The sequence below is a fragment of the Motacilla alba genome, chromosome 3, assembly GCF_015832195.1.
Source record: "Motacilla alba alba isolate MOTALB_02 chromosome 3, Motacilla_alba_V1.0_pri, whole genome shotgun sequence".
Lineage (NCBI taxonomy): Eukaryota > Metazoa > Chordata > Aves > Passeriformes > Motacillidae > Motacilla > Motacilla alba.
The window spans coordinates 67625787-67642970 of record NC_052018.1 but is presented as its reverse complement, the minus strand read 5'-3'; the positions used below and the strand labels follow the sequence as shown (position 1 = coordinate 67642970).

The following is a 17184-nucleotide window of genomic DNA, read 5'->3' as shown; positions in this document are numbered from 1 at the left end:
CACTCCCTCCTCTCTCTTGTAGTCCTTGAAGTCTTCTGGCCTGTAAACCCTTGCTTTTTCCTATCTTATTTAAAGACACAAAATAATCAAAGCCACTCCACCTAGTCTATGCTTTCTGTGGAAAGAGGTTGTCTTCAAAAGCTTTTCTATTCTAGACACATAAAGGTGCATTCCCAGCACATCCTGTGGTTTGGGGTGAGAGAAGAAGCAGGAGAAATCCAAACCACCTTTCAAAAAAAAACCCCAAATCCACCCTACTAGCCCACCCTACTGTACCAAAGAGATTCCACCACTGACATCCAGCTAGCAAGCACAATTTTAGGAATAAAGGGTAACTGTATTTTAAAGCCAGTCTGAAAGGTTTCACATCTCTGATTTCAGTGGAAGTATGCTTTGGAGCAGGAAAAAACCAGCACTCCTGGTAGATAGGAATCCCAGAGCACAATTTTAATACAGCAATGAGGTTTGAGAGAGTATTTTTCTGTTGTTCCACTTAGCTCTGACCAGCATCAGAAGAGAGATCTAAAAATCATATCTTTCATGCTTGTTTTTCAGTTGGTCAGGGAGTGGGACGTCTTTTTTTTTTCCCCCAATACCAGAAGTATACAGAAAAGGTAGATGATATGGGTCTGTACGATGGCAATTGCACTGGGAAGAAGCCCTTTGGAACAAAGTGAAAATCTAATATTTCAATTTTCTCATTACAGGAAAAAAAATAAAGATGGAATTGAAAATTCCCCTCTGCACACAAATGGACTGGTGGGAGAGCAGCCTCAGCTACTCCCTTACAGCTGGGGTCTCCCATACTGTCAGAAAAGGATTAGGAAAACAACTGAGAAGGAAGTCAAGGGAATTGAGATAAGGCAAACCCCTGCTAGTCAAGAAAGGTTGCTGAACCACTTCAGAAGGGATGGAGGAAGGAGAAATAGAGTCCCCCAAAATGACTTAGGAATGAAAAACTTAACAGTTCCCTAAAAACAACTTTGTGGAAACCAATTCCCCCATTAGTTGAGCCTATCTATCTAAATGTCTGAACTGTATCAGCAGTTTACTCCATCCATTGATGAAATTCCACATTTGTGCCTCCTCCCCCAAAACATTTTATCTGTGATTTAGGCACAACGTGAGCTTCCACTGGTGTCACTGGAGCTACCACCTAGACCAGTATGGACCAGAACTTGGAAACATTTCCTAGTCTTGGGCTTTAATCTTCATTATTGCCTCCCACAGACACTTTCTTTGATAACAGGTAGAGACATTCTGCATCACTCTGTGGACACTCACCTCACTCTTACCACGGGAGAAGCTCAAGCTCCTTACTTATTCCAAATTGTGATGCTGAGAGTGAATGGCCTGGGGAGCCACCCCCTTCCTTCCAGCAGTCCAGAGAATCACACTTTTTGTCCGTCTCCATTCACCTAAGCAAAGGAATAATTGACCTCCCTCCTTATCTCCTGAGGTTTCCAGAGACACCTCCCCCGCAGTGAGGAAGGAAGGTGCACAGGCACCCTCCTCCCCAGGACATTGCCCCATGGCCCTTCCCCTTCACCCTGGGGGAGCAGCGGCTGTAGCAGGAGTGGAGAGCTCCTGGGAACAGGGTGGGAAGGGAAGAGGCAGACTGCTGGGGGAAGGGTGGTCCCCTGAGATCAGGACAGAGTCAAAGGCACATTGTGCATCCCCATCAGCTCCTGCCCTATTGCTGATCTGCCTTTCTTTTAATGCTTTCTGGTTTGGGTTTTTTTCCTAATTTGTTTTAGTTCCAAGAAGGATAAAACACAGAAGGAAGTATAGAGAGCATTAGTGGGCACATAAGACCAGGCAGGAGAGATCAATAGAGCAAGAGTCAGAGGAACAAAGGAAAAAAGAAACAAAAAAGATGAAGAATCCTAAAAAAGGTGTTATTGATGGGGAGGGGGAGAGAAGAAAGAGAATCTTAAAGAAAGATGACATCTGTGATGAATCTAACAAGATATTTCAAAATCTAGTCAAATCAAAAAGAAAGCCAATGAAGGTGAATGCAGCTGAATATATTTTGGGAGCAAAGTACAATAAAAATTGTGCAAATGCCACTAACAAGGTAACATTTACCATCGTGTCTTAATATTGTTTGATATTTACTGTCCATGTCCACACTTGTAAATAAGGACTATCATCTAGCATTTGAGCAGGTTCTCAGAGTTTATTATCTGGGCAATTTTTTCTTTGCAATTTACACATACAGATCCCTTACAGCAAATAGTGATGATGGTACTCATTCTCATTCAAGTGTTTGTGTTAAAGAACCAGGCCAGCAGATTCCTCACTCTCACATAAAGATCCCACCAGAAAAAAAGACTGCTAGTAGTGCACAGGTGGAATAAAAAATAATAATGATAAAAAAAGAACTTGGGAAAAGTGAAAGATGGTCCGAATAAAGACAATGCTGTTCAAGAGACAACTCAAGGCACCTCACTGACCCAAGGAGAGTCGGCTACCCACACAGGGGAGCAACCATCTATGCTAGACTGCACAGGATCTGGGCATCACTGTGCCACATAAACTGGCAAAGTTCAATAGAGGCCATCCACTGCAAAATGGGCAAGTCCTGTAGTTGTGTGTATGGGCAGAAGTGCAACAACCATCTTCTGATGTCCTCCTGTAAAACCCTGGTGGGAGTCCTGCAAGCATTATCTCCAAGAAATTCCTAAGAACCCCTGGCCCAGAGGAGAGTAATAAAATTACTCAACACTTCAGAGAAAACCAGTAAGAAAACCAAAGGAGGCTGTGATGTTGCAATGTCCATTTATGTTAGGAACATATTATTGTAGTGAGTGCAGCAGCCTGGTCAAAAATGAAGGGATGAATCAAAGCAAGGAAGATTCTTTTTAGATATTAGGGAAACAAAACTTTGTTGTTTCAGAGTTAATGACTGCCTGGAGAGACTCTGCAACCCTCAAGTTGATGCATATACAAACAAAACACTATCAATTGTACTTTCAATGCCACTTGAGGACTCCACAGTCTGCAACAGCATGAGGAGGGGAATCCACCCTCAGAGAACTCATCCTCTCTTCCCCTTCACCTCTTTAATATCGGGACTTCAGCATATCTTCAATTCACAGGAGAATAAAGCAATCTGTTCAGCATAGTCAGATCAAAAGGCAGACTGGTATGAGTCACAATCACTCAGCAACTTGCTTAAATGAATTGTGGACACAGAATATGTTCAAATAATTTGCTGATAATTTCCCTTGAACATGTTGGGATTAAAACCTTATTTTCTTTAAATCTCTGTAGCTATTTAAATTTGTTTAACAAAATTCCTATGTTTTATGGCCATATAATTATAAGTCTGGTGTTATGCACCTACTAGAATAAGTGCAGTGTTAGTTCTTTGCATGATATATTTAGCTAGAAAAGACAAAAACATGTCAGTTTTAAAACCTAATTCAAAGAGCTGTTATTCACCATGCATAAAAATAAACAATTGGAAGAGCCACAAATAAATCTCTGGTTTTTCCAACTCCTAGTTCCAGTTACATATCATAAACAGCCTTTCCTAACTTTGATGACCTGCTCTGGCTTTAATTTTTTTGATAAAAAAGCACCCTAAATTAATTTCTACAGGTGTCTTGTTTTCTGGAACTGGTTGTTGCCGTCCTATTTTTTGTTTCTTAGGAGACTATCTGGCATTTATGTCTTGTAAAATTTGAAAAAGGCAAGCCCAGATATTTTACTGTTATTCAGTATTGCTTTCTAGATGAAAAAAATGTTGGTTTTGGGTTTTAAGGTGCCAGTCACAGTTGATCTTGCCTGATTTTCCAGGTTTTAATTCCAGCTCAGCATGGCTGTGGCCAACAGGCTGGCAAACCACCAGCTGCATTCTGCCTCTCTTGCTCCTAATTATTCAGGTCTCCAGTTCTCCTCCCTTGTCGGTTCTGTTCTGGTCACCACAATTAATTCCCATTTCTTAGTCCTGGGTTCACCTTCAACTGATTAGTTTTTGGCAGGTCTTTTGTTTTGGCTCAGCATTTTGCAATTTAACCCATCACTATTGTAAGGCCCTTTTTCTCTCTCTGGGTTTTTAGGGTTGAAGGACTGTTTTTACTTGCTTCTTACAGAAGAATGAGTGAATATTTTGCTTTTGTCAGGTAGATGCCAGGGTATCTTCTGCCTCTCCCACCAGCCATTCTCCTTCACAGGCTGATCTGGGAGCACAAAACCATCTGAAGTGTGTGGCAGCACCATCAAACACTTCATCCTGTAGGCTTTAGAGCTGTTTAGTGTACAAGGATGTTTGGGGAAAGAGGCTGAAGAACCCCAACTCTCAGATCAAAGTTTCAAGCTCCAACCAGTTGTTTTAAGGAATATTACAATAAATACCTCACATGGGGGTTTAAAGCTTCTTGGGCAGAGCCATGAGGCACTGACTGATGGCTTTTCCATAGAAGACAAGAAATATGGTCCCTTCAGAGTGATTTTCTCTCTTGGTCCATTTTTCCTCACTGACATTCTTAATTGTTGTGCAACCAAAGTCATACTGCAACTGTTCGGTTATTGTACAAGCATGCCCTTATCTGAGATAATCTTCATTCTTGAAGTGGATCTTTGTATAAATTTGGAAACACAAATTTGGTTTTTCTCCGTGGGAAAGCAAAAGGAAGTTAGTGTCTGCTTGCAGTTTCCAGTCCCAGTATTGTGTCACTCACTGTCTGATGACAGGGATGAGGTGAAGTACCAGAAGATTGTAGACAAAACTTTTAAAAGTCCTCTAGTAGCAGGATTGATTTTGTTTGGGCCAAGTTCACTCATATGTGACAGTGGAGTTGTATCACTTGGAGAAAGCTCAAATGAAACCTTAACACAGCTCCCTGACTACTTTGAAATCCTTATTAGTAATGCCTGCTTTTACTTCAGAGACATCATGTTAAATCCTGTGCAAATACAGGAAAAGACAGCCATTCAATACAGACTTCATATTTCTTGAAAGGAAATTTCCTGGGTTTGGCTGGGATAGATTTCACTTTCTTCCTAGTAGCTGGTGCAGTGCTGTGGTTTGCATTTAGCATGAGAATACTGTTGTTAAGACACTGATGCTTTGGTGTTATGGAGCACGTCTTACCCTAAGGGAAGGACTCTCCAGTTTCCCATGTTCTGCCAGGGAGCAGGTGCACAAGAAGCTGAGAGGGAGCATCCTGAGGATGGCTGACCTGACCTGGCCAAAGGGATATTCCATACCATGGAACACCATGCTCAGTACAGAAACTGGGGCAGTTGGTCAAGAGTAGCTGATCGCTGCTCGGGGGGCTGAGCACTGGTCAGCGGGTCATGAGCAATTGCATTGTGCATCACTTGTCTGTCTTGGGTGGAGGATTTTATTCCTTCCTCTCTTGCTCTCATTTTTATTAAGATTACTGTAATTATTAATATAAATTATTTCAATTTTTTTTTTCTTATCTTAACCCATGAGTTCTACTTTTTCCTAATTTCCTCCCAGTCCCACTGGAGGTCGAGGAGAGTGAACAAGCAGCTGCATGGTACTTAGTTGCTGGATGGATTTAAATCATGACAGGAAAGAACTAGAGTAAGGACAGAATGGATTCAGGAATACCAATGCTCCATAATTTTCTATAGACCTGTTGGTATTGCAAAGTGATTTGGAAAAAAAGGATAAATATTTCTTAGGGTGAAGTTGCATGAAATGCCTAATGCTTGAGTTTGAAACACTAGGTATTTGAAGCCAGTGATTCTTTGAAGCAGACAGTGGTATCTAATTAGTTAACTACTAAGGCAAAGGAGGCAATATACCAGTTGATGCAATTGGTGGCAGCAGGAGTTTGGAAATAAATATCTCTATTTGGCAGTGAGAAGTGAAGCAGAGCTCAGATTTCTGTGGATTGCCTGGCCCCAAGCTCATGTCTCAGAGCTCACATTTCTGTGGTAAAATTAAATCTCAGTTTAAGATCTGTGATTCAGTGCAGCTACTTACTAAAATTCATCTGACCTCCCTAGGTTGTGAATATTTTGAGTTGACCTGCATGGAGCTCTTGCTAAGATCTTGATAGGACCCAGCTCTGATGGGGCATTTCTGTAAAAGCTTAGTAGAATTGTGCTAACAAAAACAGAGACGCTTTAAAGCAGTAATTGTCATCCTAGCTAGAAACCAGAAACACAGTGGCATATGAAAACAATGAACAAACAGAAACCCCAAACCTCAAAAAACCTCAACTGAGCAGAATATGGGGAACAGCCATTCATGGATTTGGAATACATTTTGTACTGGGTTCACTCAGACTGCCTCTTTAAAGATGCTGCATCCCTGGTTACGGCTGCACCAGGCTACTGACAGAGCTGGTGGAGAAGTGAGTGCTCCCTGCAGAAGGCAGCCCAGATCCCTTCTGCCCAGAGCTGCTGTGTGCAACAGTCCTGTCCCTAATGGCACCAATGCAGGTGGTTTTCCAATGCTCAATGAGACGTCTCTGGTATTAAGGCATGCAAGTCGATTGTCTTCTTGTGTCTATGAACATCCCACTTTGTGTGTGCATGTTTAGAATTCATAGTCCCTTTGAATCAAGATTCTTAATATCAAACCAAAGTCAGCATGACAGATGTAAAGTTGGCTGTCCTGAGTCTATTCTATGCATTTCTAAAAAGGCTTGTCATGTGCACCCTACCATGCCCTGGAGGTATCAGCATTTTGTCATTTGACTTAGTTCCCATCCCTTTTTTCCTACTCTGAGATTCTGTCTCACTATCCTTATATCACCTTTATCAGTCGACAGTGTTGTTTCTTAGGCCAAGCAGATTTCTGGTTCCCCTTCAGATTAGCTTCAGGAGCTCCATACCTACTGTCTCACGGGCAACATCAACACACGCTCATAAATCTGTCAACAGGTCTGTGTGTGAGCCAGCTCAGCAGTGGACACACAACAGCATCCCCAAACAGAGCCCTGGAATTAAAATGACAGCTTGCCCCTGGGTTGCTACCAGAGGTTTACTGCACAGACCACATGCTCAGCACTCCCAAACCGCTACCTTTTCAGCTTAAAATGTTGCCTTGCACCGCAAGAGACGGCAAGGAGGAAGAAGCACTGTCCTTCCTATTTAGCAAGTGTACCCTTGTGTTCTCAGGCAGCTTTGTTCATGTCCATTCCTAAGGAAGTGCAGTCCAGTCCATCCGCTCTGGGGTAGCGGCTGAATCGCTGCGCAGGCTGTGCTGTCACAGAACAGCAGGGCCTGGCTTAAAGAAAGGTTTGCTTATGCGATGATGAGCAAGCGGGAAAGGTCTCTCTGCTGCTAGCTTGATAAAAAGAAAAGAAAAAGTAAATGATTATCAATAAAGTGTGTTTGATTAGGTGTCACTGAGAGAAAGAAAATGCCATTTCATGTCACTTTTTAGAAAGCACAAGGCGTGTAACTTTTGGGGATCATTTTGCTCTTGACTAATCTTCAGATTCAATATTAAAATCTCAAACTTCCCAAAGGAAAGAGATTCTGCATCTTTTAATGAAAGATAAAACAACAATATAAACATACACAAATTTACAGAGAAAGGATCAACTTTAATACATCTGGAGTAAAAGGTGTTCTTTTTTTAAATATGGTATAAAAATAAATGCAAGAAACATTAACAGAGAAAATACAGACAACAGACAAAGACACAGGCTTTCTTTCTCAATGTGAATACATCAGTGAAATGAAACCTTCTGTGCTAATTTATTGTGCAATAAATGTGATGCCATATGTATATTTATTAATATATGCATTTTTTACATTTCTTCCAGTTTTTGATTGACGTATTTTTTTTAATAAACTGTGCCTAGCAGAAGCTTTTTTTTCACTGTACTTGAGCTTGCAGAAAATAAAAAGACACAGATCCAGCTTGATATGAAGGAGGAAGTGAGCAGACAGTTTTCGAAATGGAGGCATCGAAAGGCTAGAGAGTCCCTCGGAGTCTGTAATGCCTTAGTATACACAAAAGAAAACAAGTCAGGTCCTTGCTCATGCAACATCTTGTTCTACTGTCCTCTGAGTCAGGCAATCAGTGAGCTACAAAGTATGTATAATGATTTGAGTCTGCTTCCATGCTACAAGGTGATCCTTTTAGTAGGACTGCACTAGACTGGTTAACCTCTTTGATGTGAGCGATTTCCCCTGAGGAAAAGATAAAAACAAAAAACAAAAACAGAAAACAGAGGCATGATCACTGCAAACCTGTTCATCAGCAACCACTCAGTGTTGCCACATCACCCTCAAATAACTAGGGGCACCAACTGGAGTCTGTCAAATCTTAAACCACAGGAAGTCCTTACACTTAAACACCTGCACTGCCAGCCAGCCAGATTGTTTCACAGAACAAGCCAGCAAATTTAAAGGCCATTTTTGAAGAAGATTGGTTTTGGCTGATGAGAAACTGATGCTGAAGTTTTTGCTGTCAGTCACACCCAGAACTTGAAGGCTATCACAAGCAGGAGCGCATTGTGCTGCAAGATGAATGTGCAAACTGCGGTAGCTCTGTCACACAGGACAAAAAAGCTACTTTTGAGTTAAGGTAAGAAAGCAAGAGGCAGATTGCATACAGGTAGGAAAGCAGCTTTTCCATGAACACAGTTACAGGTTTGTTGAGACCATATTTACTATTTATAAGGATCATTGGTCTGGTGTATTACACGTGACTGCAGAACACTGCTTTGGAGGTGTTGGATTTCCATATTGCTGTTTTCCTCATCATTCCTCCTGTTGCAAGGATGTGGTTTCCAATTTTTAACAAGTTCTTTTAATAAGGTGTAATGACTGTCCCACAAGAGCTAGGTCTACAGCATGAAGAAGATGGTGTAAGGTATGTCACTCCGGTATATTGCAGGCAGATTTGAGCTTTATCTGAGCCAGATAGAAACCACAGAACAGGAATTAGCTCTCCTACGGCCACATAAAAGGAGTTAGTTCTCCAAGTGCCATCCTACTGTGGCTCTGATCCAACAGAGGCAGAGCTGGCACAGTAAGCTGACATCACAGGCATACCCTGACAATGTAACACAAATATATCATAAAACATTAAATAGAAAATGGCTCTAACTCACCAGTTAGATATTTAATACTTACATTTATTATATTGTTCATTTTAAGCGCCCAATTCAGAAATATCAAACTGGTTTCAAGGGGAATACAGTAAAAAATACTGTAACTATGGAGAGATGCTTCATTTTCTGCAGTAAATGAACATATTCTGCCATATCAATAATTTGTTAAGCCCTCTGCAGTATTATAACTCAGTGGAATTACACAATTTAATGTCTATTGTCATGATCAATTAAATTTAAGCTCACAGGGATTGTAAGTTGGTCTTGAGCATTCACTCAAATGCAATATATCAGAGTGGGTCTTCATGAAAGGAAGAATAACTATTTTATTCTTTGTACTGTGAAATACAAGTTGAACAAATTAGGATGAATACTTCCCCTACAACCTAATTTGAAAGGAAACTCATGATTTGTACTGTTGGGCTAGACTGGTCATCCATCAGGTTCCCTATATCACCTGACAGTATTATTACCTACTTCTCTGAAAGATGGAAAGTCTCCTTCCTGGCACTATGTCTTCCCTGTGTCTGCCACTTTCTATGTTTGTTAAATTTACAGCTTCTTGATACTTCCTAACTCTTAAATTACGTTTTCCTCTAATGCGGCAGGTAAGCTGTTATATTAAGACATCTTTTCTTTTTAAATATTCAAAAGAGCCTCAACGGCAGTGTGGCCTTGGAACATCATTTAAAACGTTAAAAGCATTTCGGAGATAAGAATGTTTTGTTTGACAATTTTGTTAGACAATTCAGGACTTTTGGTGCTAGACATAACCTCAGAAAATATTGAACATATGTTTATCTTTGCCTTTCATTAGGTTATTTGCACTTAAGTTCACAGGTGTACAAGTCTGGCTACTTTCTGTAAACATGTATGAGTTCCCTTTAGTACTGAGCTGCATAACCCACTTAATTAAAATATTAAAAACAGGAGTTCTCCATTAGTTACAATTTGCTCAATACTACACTGGAAAGCTGCATAAATGCTTGTTGTGGTATAAAAATCTGTGAAATAAATTTTAATTATTATTTGCAACAACTATTTAGGAGTTTCAAAATTTCTGGAATTTCTAGATGGACCATAAACAAATTCTGGCATCTCAGGAATGAATTATTACACAAAATAGGAAGTCCTGATATAAAATCAGGCCAAAAAGTAGTTATTAGTTGATCTCATTTGTGTGATCATTTTCTACATATTGTTTGAATTTTTGCCTAGAGACACAGTGAAATGTCATGACAATTTTTTCTGTGTTCCACATAACTTGCTCCCTGGATATTGCTGAGCTTTGGATATTTTTTTCTCCAAAACCCTACAGTGATCAGGAACTCTCTGGATAATGGCCCCTTCCTTCAGCTCCCCTCCCTGTGTCAGAGAAACCTCCATCTGAAGAACAACAATAATAACAAATGGTCTTTTTCCACGCCTGAGTAGTTCTAATTTATCACAAAGTTGGAAAAGTGACAGCTTAGAAGATACACCCTCCTTAAGAGATCTTCTAAATGCTGATTCTGAATCATATTAAGTTCTCTGGTTAGGAAAATAAGTTTTTAATACACAGCCCCAGATACAGAATTATCACTTCTTCCTATTAGATCTGCAGGTACTTGTTATTTTCCACTTTAAAAAAATACTCCTTTCAAACTCTGTTCCAGAGTATACTTTAGCTCTCTGTGGTAGAGTTTCATAATTACTTCTTCTAGGAGATTTCTATATTTACTTAATTTAGAGACTGATGTAAGGATCATCCATTGTGGGTCATTCATTTAAGAGCTGAGCCCAACTATTTCTTTCAGATACAATGTTAACAGCATTTCCATAAGCCAGATTTTGATTTGGGAACCTGCATCTAACATGGCAGTTTTCAGAGTTGTAGCATATGAAGATGTTTCCTGTGCTAATGAGATGAAAGAAAATTGGGGGAGGGGTGAATCAGAAGTAGTAAATGTTTATCTGAATAATGAAAAGGAGACCCTTAATATTTTCAATATATTCTTGCCATCAATATTTAGAAGCATATGGCTAAATTCTAAAGATGATTAGGATTTTTTGGCTGTATTAGTGCACTTTGGACAATTATTTAAGAATTTTACTAATAATGCAGATGCCAAATTGGAGCCCTGCCCACATACCCTGACAAGGGAACCAGAGTACGAGAAGGCAGCACAGCAGCTGGAGTGAGCAAGTGATCAAGTACATCTAAAAGTACAAAATCAATGTGCCTCAGCATTCAGTCCCTATTTGAACATACTAACTGCTTGACATGGAGTTTTCAGCTTTACTTCTAGCGAATTTAAGGGGCAAAATTGTAAAGCTAAGTACAGATGTCGCTAAATACAGTTGTGCTGACTGACCCATTTATGCAGCATGACACTAACACCTCAAATGATCCAGGAAAAAAAGTCAGCAAGAACCTCCTTACATATGTGGCTTAAAAGAAATCAATATGAAATGTCTACAGGCATTGGAGTTGAGATGTATGGTAGAGAAAGATCACGTATTTTCCTTTTAGAAGATTAATTATCTTCCTTTCTGCTATGCAACCTCAACTGTTCCTTTTTCATGTTTCTTTATTGCCTGTGCAGGTGTTACTCCCCAGGACCTATACTGGTAGCACTAGAAAAGAGAACTCCATGCATCTGATGGGGAAGGAGAGGTAGAGTCCCACTGTGAGCAAAATGAGATGTGGAGCGAGAAGCAGCCCTCCTTGGTCTCAGTGTTCCCCATCTGCTCACGTGTGAAACACCTGCAGCACACTGTCAGCTCAGCCAGAGCAGCAGGGAAAGCTTCCAAGTGACATTGCAGTGCACTACACACAGAGCTGGGGGGTAAACAGCCCCTGACAGAAGCACATCTGCAGAGACATGGGAGAAGAAGCAGTAAATACCTTTCCATGGTGAGGCAGCCCTTGCTCTACCAGCACAAGGGAATTGCTTCAGCACTGCTCTGGGGTTCAGAATTCTGCTTCAGCTCCCACAGCAGCACAGCATGCTGCTGTCAGCCATCTGTGCAGGTGTATTTCTCTTTCAGATGTGAGGAAGGGGACAAGGCTAGTATTTACTGAACTTGGGGAACAAGTTGTCAGCACAGCTGCAGTGCTAAGTGGTTACATGTGCAGGGAAATCCTTCTGCCTCTGGCTGAGATTTTCAGCCTTTTGTTCCTTTCTCATTAGGGCCAAACTGTTTCCTGCAATGATCTGAAGCAGGAGGCAGTGGCTGAACAACTGCTTTCCTGTTTTGCTCACTCCAAATCCAGTGACATCCATTTCTTTCTCCTTTTGCACTTGGTATTTACTGATGAGCTGCTCTCATTTGTGATTAACCTAAAACCTCTTGCCAGATGGGGTAGTTTGAATTTGAATAACCATCTGAAATGTAGGTTCCCAAGGAACTGATGCACAAGAAATATAATCTTTTAGTATGTTTGTCCTGGGCCTGACTCCTCAAGTTTCAATAGCTCTCTGCAGTTCTCATTGCTGAAAATAGCCTAAGAATCAGGTAAATTTTTGTCAGCTGGAAAATGGCAGACACTGGCCCGGTACCTGCCTAGTTGTGCTGGCTCCTCACTTGGATGAACCTGGTTGTGTGTTACTCCTGAGCTCCTCTCTTCCAGCACAGAGCACAGCAGCTTAGCTCCAGTCACTGCAGAACAGCACAAGGAGGCCATTCCTCATTGGCATGCCCTTTATAATTTTCCTCTGTGGGCACAGTTCTTAAAAAAACTCCTTAAACTAGGGGTTTTTTACAAATTAGTAAGCCAAAATAAAAATTTCAATTTTTTTTCTTTTTTATTCAAACATGAATAAGACATCTCTTCCTGAAGTGGAGAAGGCCTTCATTTCTACAATTAATTATTATTTTCATTCTTGTTTTGTATTTGTCAAATAAGTAGTTGTGTGATTTATATTTCTTCTGACTAACTGGTTTTTTGTTTAAATTTTGGGAATTTTTGTAAGTAAATTCAAAATGAGATTCCAGAGCTGAAACTGCATTGAATATCTTGGGTAATGATATACCTGAGAAAAATCTAGCCCTTGGCAGGGTTTCAGGACTAGATGGACTTTTGGTCTGGCACAGCAGGGTACACAAGTTTTACCTATTCATATAGTAAAATTTCTTGATTAACAGATGAAATTGATTATTTATGTGCTTTGTTCCTCTATAAAAGAGATAGATTTTAACCTGAAAAGAGATTGCACTTGTTTAAACATCTGGAAAGTCTATGAACCACTGATAAGAACTGAGGAAGCTACTTTTATGAGTTTTAATTTCCATCTCGAGGCAGTAATTCACAGTGTCACGTTAAGTGACATTGGATTGAAACTTGGTGAAAATGTACTCTGTTCAATGGCCTTTGCATTTCAAATCTCATGCATGAAATGGTCTATTGTTACTGGCTTGGAGGAGGAAAAAAATCAAAGGACTCTGGTCAGCAAGTTCTTCAGGTGAGTGGGAGAAGACAGCTGGAAAGGATACAGGTGATATATAATGGTTTCAAACTCAGAATTATTAAATGAGGTCTTGTTTTTGAGATTATGAGTGGAGATAATTATACTTTGATAGCTTTCTAATTTAATATATGAACTGAACTTGGTCCGTTTTGTACTGGCTGTATTTCCCTTAGACCTCACAAACGTACAAGCACCTCTTTCTTTTGTGTTCTGTATAACTGTGCAGTGACAGATGAAATGCAAACTCTGATGGTGGTGTCTGGAGTCATGGCACCAAGGCATGAGGAGGGAGTGGCTCCCCCCAGAGCTCTAAGGAGGGAGGCTACCCCTTCTTGACTCTCTAACTTAGTTCCTGGTGAGACAATAAAATTTGCATGGGGTGGAAATTAAATTAACTCATTCCCCCTGTAAAGCAGGTTCCTTTGTCTCAAGGGTTCCAGACCAGTAATCACAGCTAAGCACCAGGCTGGGGCTCTAGTCCTGCTCAGTCTGCCTCTGTCACAAGTCCTGCACACACATGAGAAATTACAGACAAAATTGTTCCTTAAAGAACCTCTTTGCCCCCATCAACATTACCAGTGTATATTCACCTACTTTTCCCCCTGTAATTTAGATATTAGCACTTGAAGTAAATTTGCTGAGCTTTCTAATTTTTAATGTTTTATTTTTTTAATAGTTTTTCCCCCATGTGAATCCTTCAAAAGAATTGGAGTTTTTAAATGTCACAGAAACTGCTGATTTCAGTCTCTCTGCTGCTTTAGCATGCAATGAAACCCTCCTGCTCCATCACTTAGATCTTGAACTTCCCTAGTCCCTTGGGGAGCTGCAGGTGACTGGACTTTCATTAGTCTCAAAGAGAAAGCTGACGGGCTGATCCAGGCAGGGGGGAGCCCAGAGCAGTGTCCCTGCTCTGTGTGCCTCTGACTCAAGGCTGTGACACACATGGTTGCCTGTGTTACTCCACTTATCTGATGGCTTCATCCCAGTAGTGCTGCAGTGGCTGTGCTCTGTATTTTTACACCTGGGAGTGTAAGTGAGGCACACCAAGGATAGCTGGACTTAATCCTCAGATACAAACTATAAAGTGTTCAGTAATAAATACTACATATAGCAAATGCTAGCCTGCTATTACTTCTGTATATTTTATGTGAATGCAGACCTGTTTCTAAGGCTCACCATATTTTCTGCTGCAGACTGCTGAAGGCATTAGCAATTTTGCACTATAAAATCTACAGAGTAGCTAATTAGTCAGTTTTTAAACTGAGCATTTAGACCTTTCATGAACTGCACCAGCTTACTGAAAATTTTCCGGAAAGAAAACCCTTCAATGTCAAAGAAATGCAAAAAAAATGAGCCTAGTGTATAGCTCCAATTCTATTTTTTCTCCATCAGACTAAAATAATGACTCATTATAATAGGTTATTTCTATGCAATTCATGAAATAGTACAGAGTAATTGCCCTCTACAAAGTTACCAAAGTTTCTAGTTTAACAAATAGGAAGTATAACCCAATTTTACTTAACATTGATCAGGAGCCTCCTAGAGTCAACAAATCAGATAGGGAATTACAAAAGTCCATCTGTTCAGACTGAGTCTCTGAACACAGCCAAGGTTACTGTGTTTTTATTAAACACTTCAAATGGAAGAAACTGAGGTCTAATTTAGTTTAATCGAAATACATTGATATAATATAAATATATTTGATATAACTGAGGAAAAAAATCCAGTGAAAATTAGTCTAAATATTGCAAACCATCAGAGAAGAGAAACTGTAATTTTCATCTCAATAAATCAGAGATGATAGCATTTATCCAGCTTGCAGAAGACCCTTTTCACACCTATCTTCTGAATTAATCAGCAGAACAGATCTATTCCACAGCCCCTCACTTCACAGTTGATCAAGTTAATCAGTACACTGTAGAATATGCTGAGAAATGTTTCCCCCATCCCTGCTGTTTGGAACCACTGTACCAAGATAGATAATTACATATTATAAACTCATCACAACCAAGGACAAGAGTGGAAGAACAAGGATGCCTGGTGGAAAGAGGTCCTGAGGAAGTGGTTGACATGAATTCAGTCATCTAGGAAAAAAGGTTTGCATTTGAGCATCCTAATATTCTGGATTAATTTGCAAGCCTGAGAGCTGTCAGTCTCATAGAGATTATAAATCTAGCAGTGACATATTTTTCTTTCATACCTCACCCGACTTGACAGTCTCCACCCAGGTTAACAGGTAGTAGTTGGGAAAAAAGCAAAACCACAGATTTTATTTCTGAGTTTGCTCTTTGAAAAAGAAGAAAAAAAAAATCCCCCTCTTCTACCAAACTACCAATGTCCAGAAATCCTCTTTTCCATTTCTAGTTCACAGCTGGTTTATCGGGCCTGTCTTGCATCTCATGCTGCTATTCTGGTACTTCTGTCCTGAGATTAGCAGGATGAAAATCGGGCTTGGATGCAGGGCACAATGCTCCCATGTTTGTGCCCAGAACTGCTGGTTTATCTGTAAGGCTCTCTCTGACCCCTCTACCTGCAGCTTGCTATTTCCCCCATCATGGCCACCTATTTGCACAATGTTTACCATGGCCAATTCCTGCCCCCTGGGCTGCTCAAAATGCCATGAACAAATGCAGCATTGCAGCTTTCCAGGCACTGAGACTGGGAAAAAGTCTGGCTCACCGAGGTCCGTATGTGTTACCCACTCTAGGCACTCTCTTTTACAGACTTTTTATTATTATGGAACTTCCTACTGAATTATAATGGAATTATCATGTATAGTGCTATCATGTACAATGTCGTTTTATAGATCCAACCTATTTAGACAACACACAAATCACACTGCAACATGCTATGGCAACACCACCATGCAAAACATAGGGGTTTTTGTTTCAAACATTGGGATAGTTTCCTTTGTAGCTGTTTATTTACTTTTAGTGTCCTTTACTGACTTTGTCCCATTGAATCCAAATTTCTTCCTGATTACAGTGGATTCAAAGCATATTACAGGAAGCCTTTACCTATAAGAAAGTAGTTAAAGAATTACTGTTTTGTTTTTAAAAGTGAGATATTCCCACAGCCTCACAAAACTTTCAATGTGTTTTTTGTTTGTTTTTTTTTTTTTTTTTGATTACTGGAAAGTATATATGTATTTTTTAAATACTTGAGGCAACACTCTTGAGCCTCATTACAGGAGAGACAGTTTCTGACAACTGCTTCTCCTTCCCTAGAAACCAAAAAAACAAAAACCATGATCTTTGCTGAAAGCTCTCATATTGTTCATTTCAACACACACAGCTCCACTAACCAGGTCACAGAAAAAGCCACTGACACACACACACACACACACACAGAGCAGCATCACCTGCACAATTCAACAGACAATGCAGACAAACTCGAGTATAATCCAAGATCTTTCTACCTCTTTTCATAACAGGTTAGTGCTCGCCCTCAGTGTTGGTGTACAGTTTTTATGGCATGGAAAAATAGGGATGTTTCTGCCCTACAAAAATAAATGCGTTGAATTCTTTAGTTGGAACTTTGACAATGTAAAAGGAAAAAAAAATCCCAAAGAAACTAGATAAGCAAAAAGAATCCCAAGTATCACGAAATCAGTGGATCTTCTGGCAGGTGGCAGAAGAATGCCCAGACAAAATCTACCAGCCTTCATTTTTTTT

At 40.1% G+C, this 17184-nt stretch overlaps 1 protein-coding gene across 17 annotated transcripts in view; it reads right to left on the bottom strand.

Annotated features, from left to right (window-relative positions):
- Positions 1-17184, bottom strand: part of RGS7 (regulator of G protein signaling 7) — a 275736-nt gene that overhangs the window by 27911 nt on the left and 230641 nt on the right. For 5 of the 17 annotated variants that reach the window (XM_038133021.1, XM_038133017.1, XM_038133020.1 and 2 more), the window contains one exon: positions 7463-7943. The exons of 2 other annotated variants lie outside the window; for them this stretch is intronic. In XM_038133021.1, coding sequence (XP_037988949.1) covers positions 7785-7943 — 159 coding nt within the window. In that variant the 3' untranslated portion in view covers positions 7463-7784. Of the gene's footprint in view, positions 1-7462; positions 17010-17184 lie in introns of those variants that run through there. 10 more of the 17 variants (XM_038133024.1, XM_038133028.1, XM_038133025.1 and 7 more) reach the window with 6 other exon arrangements.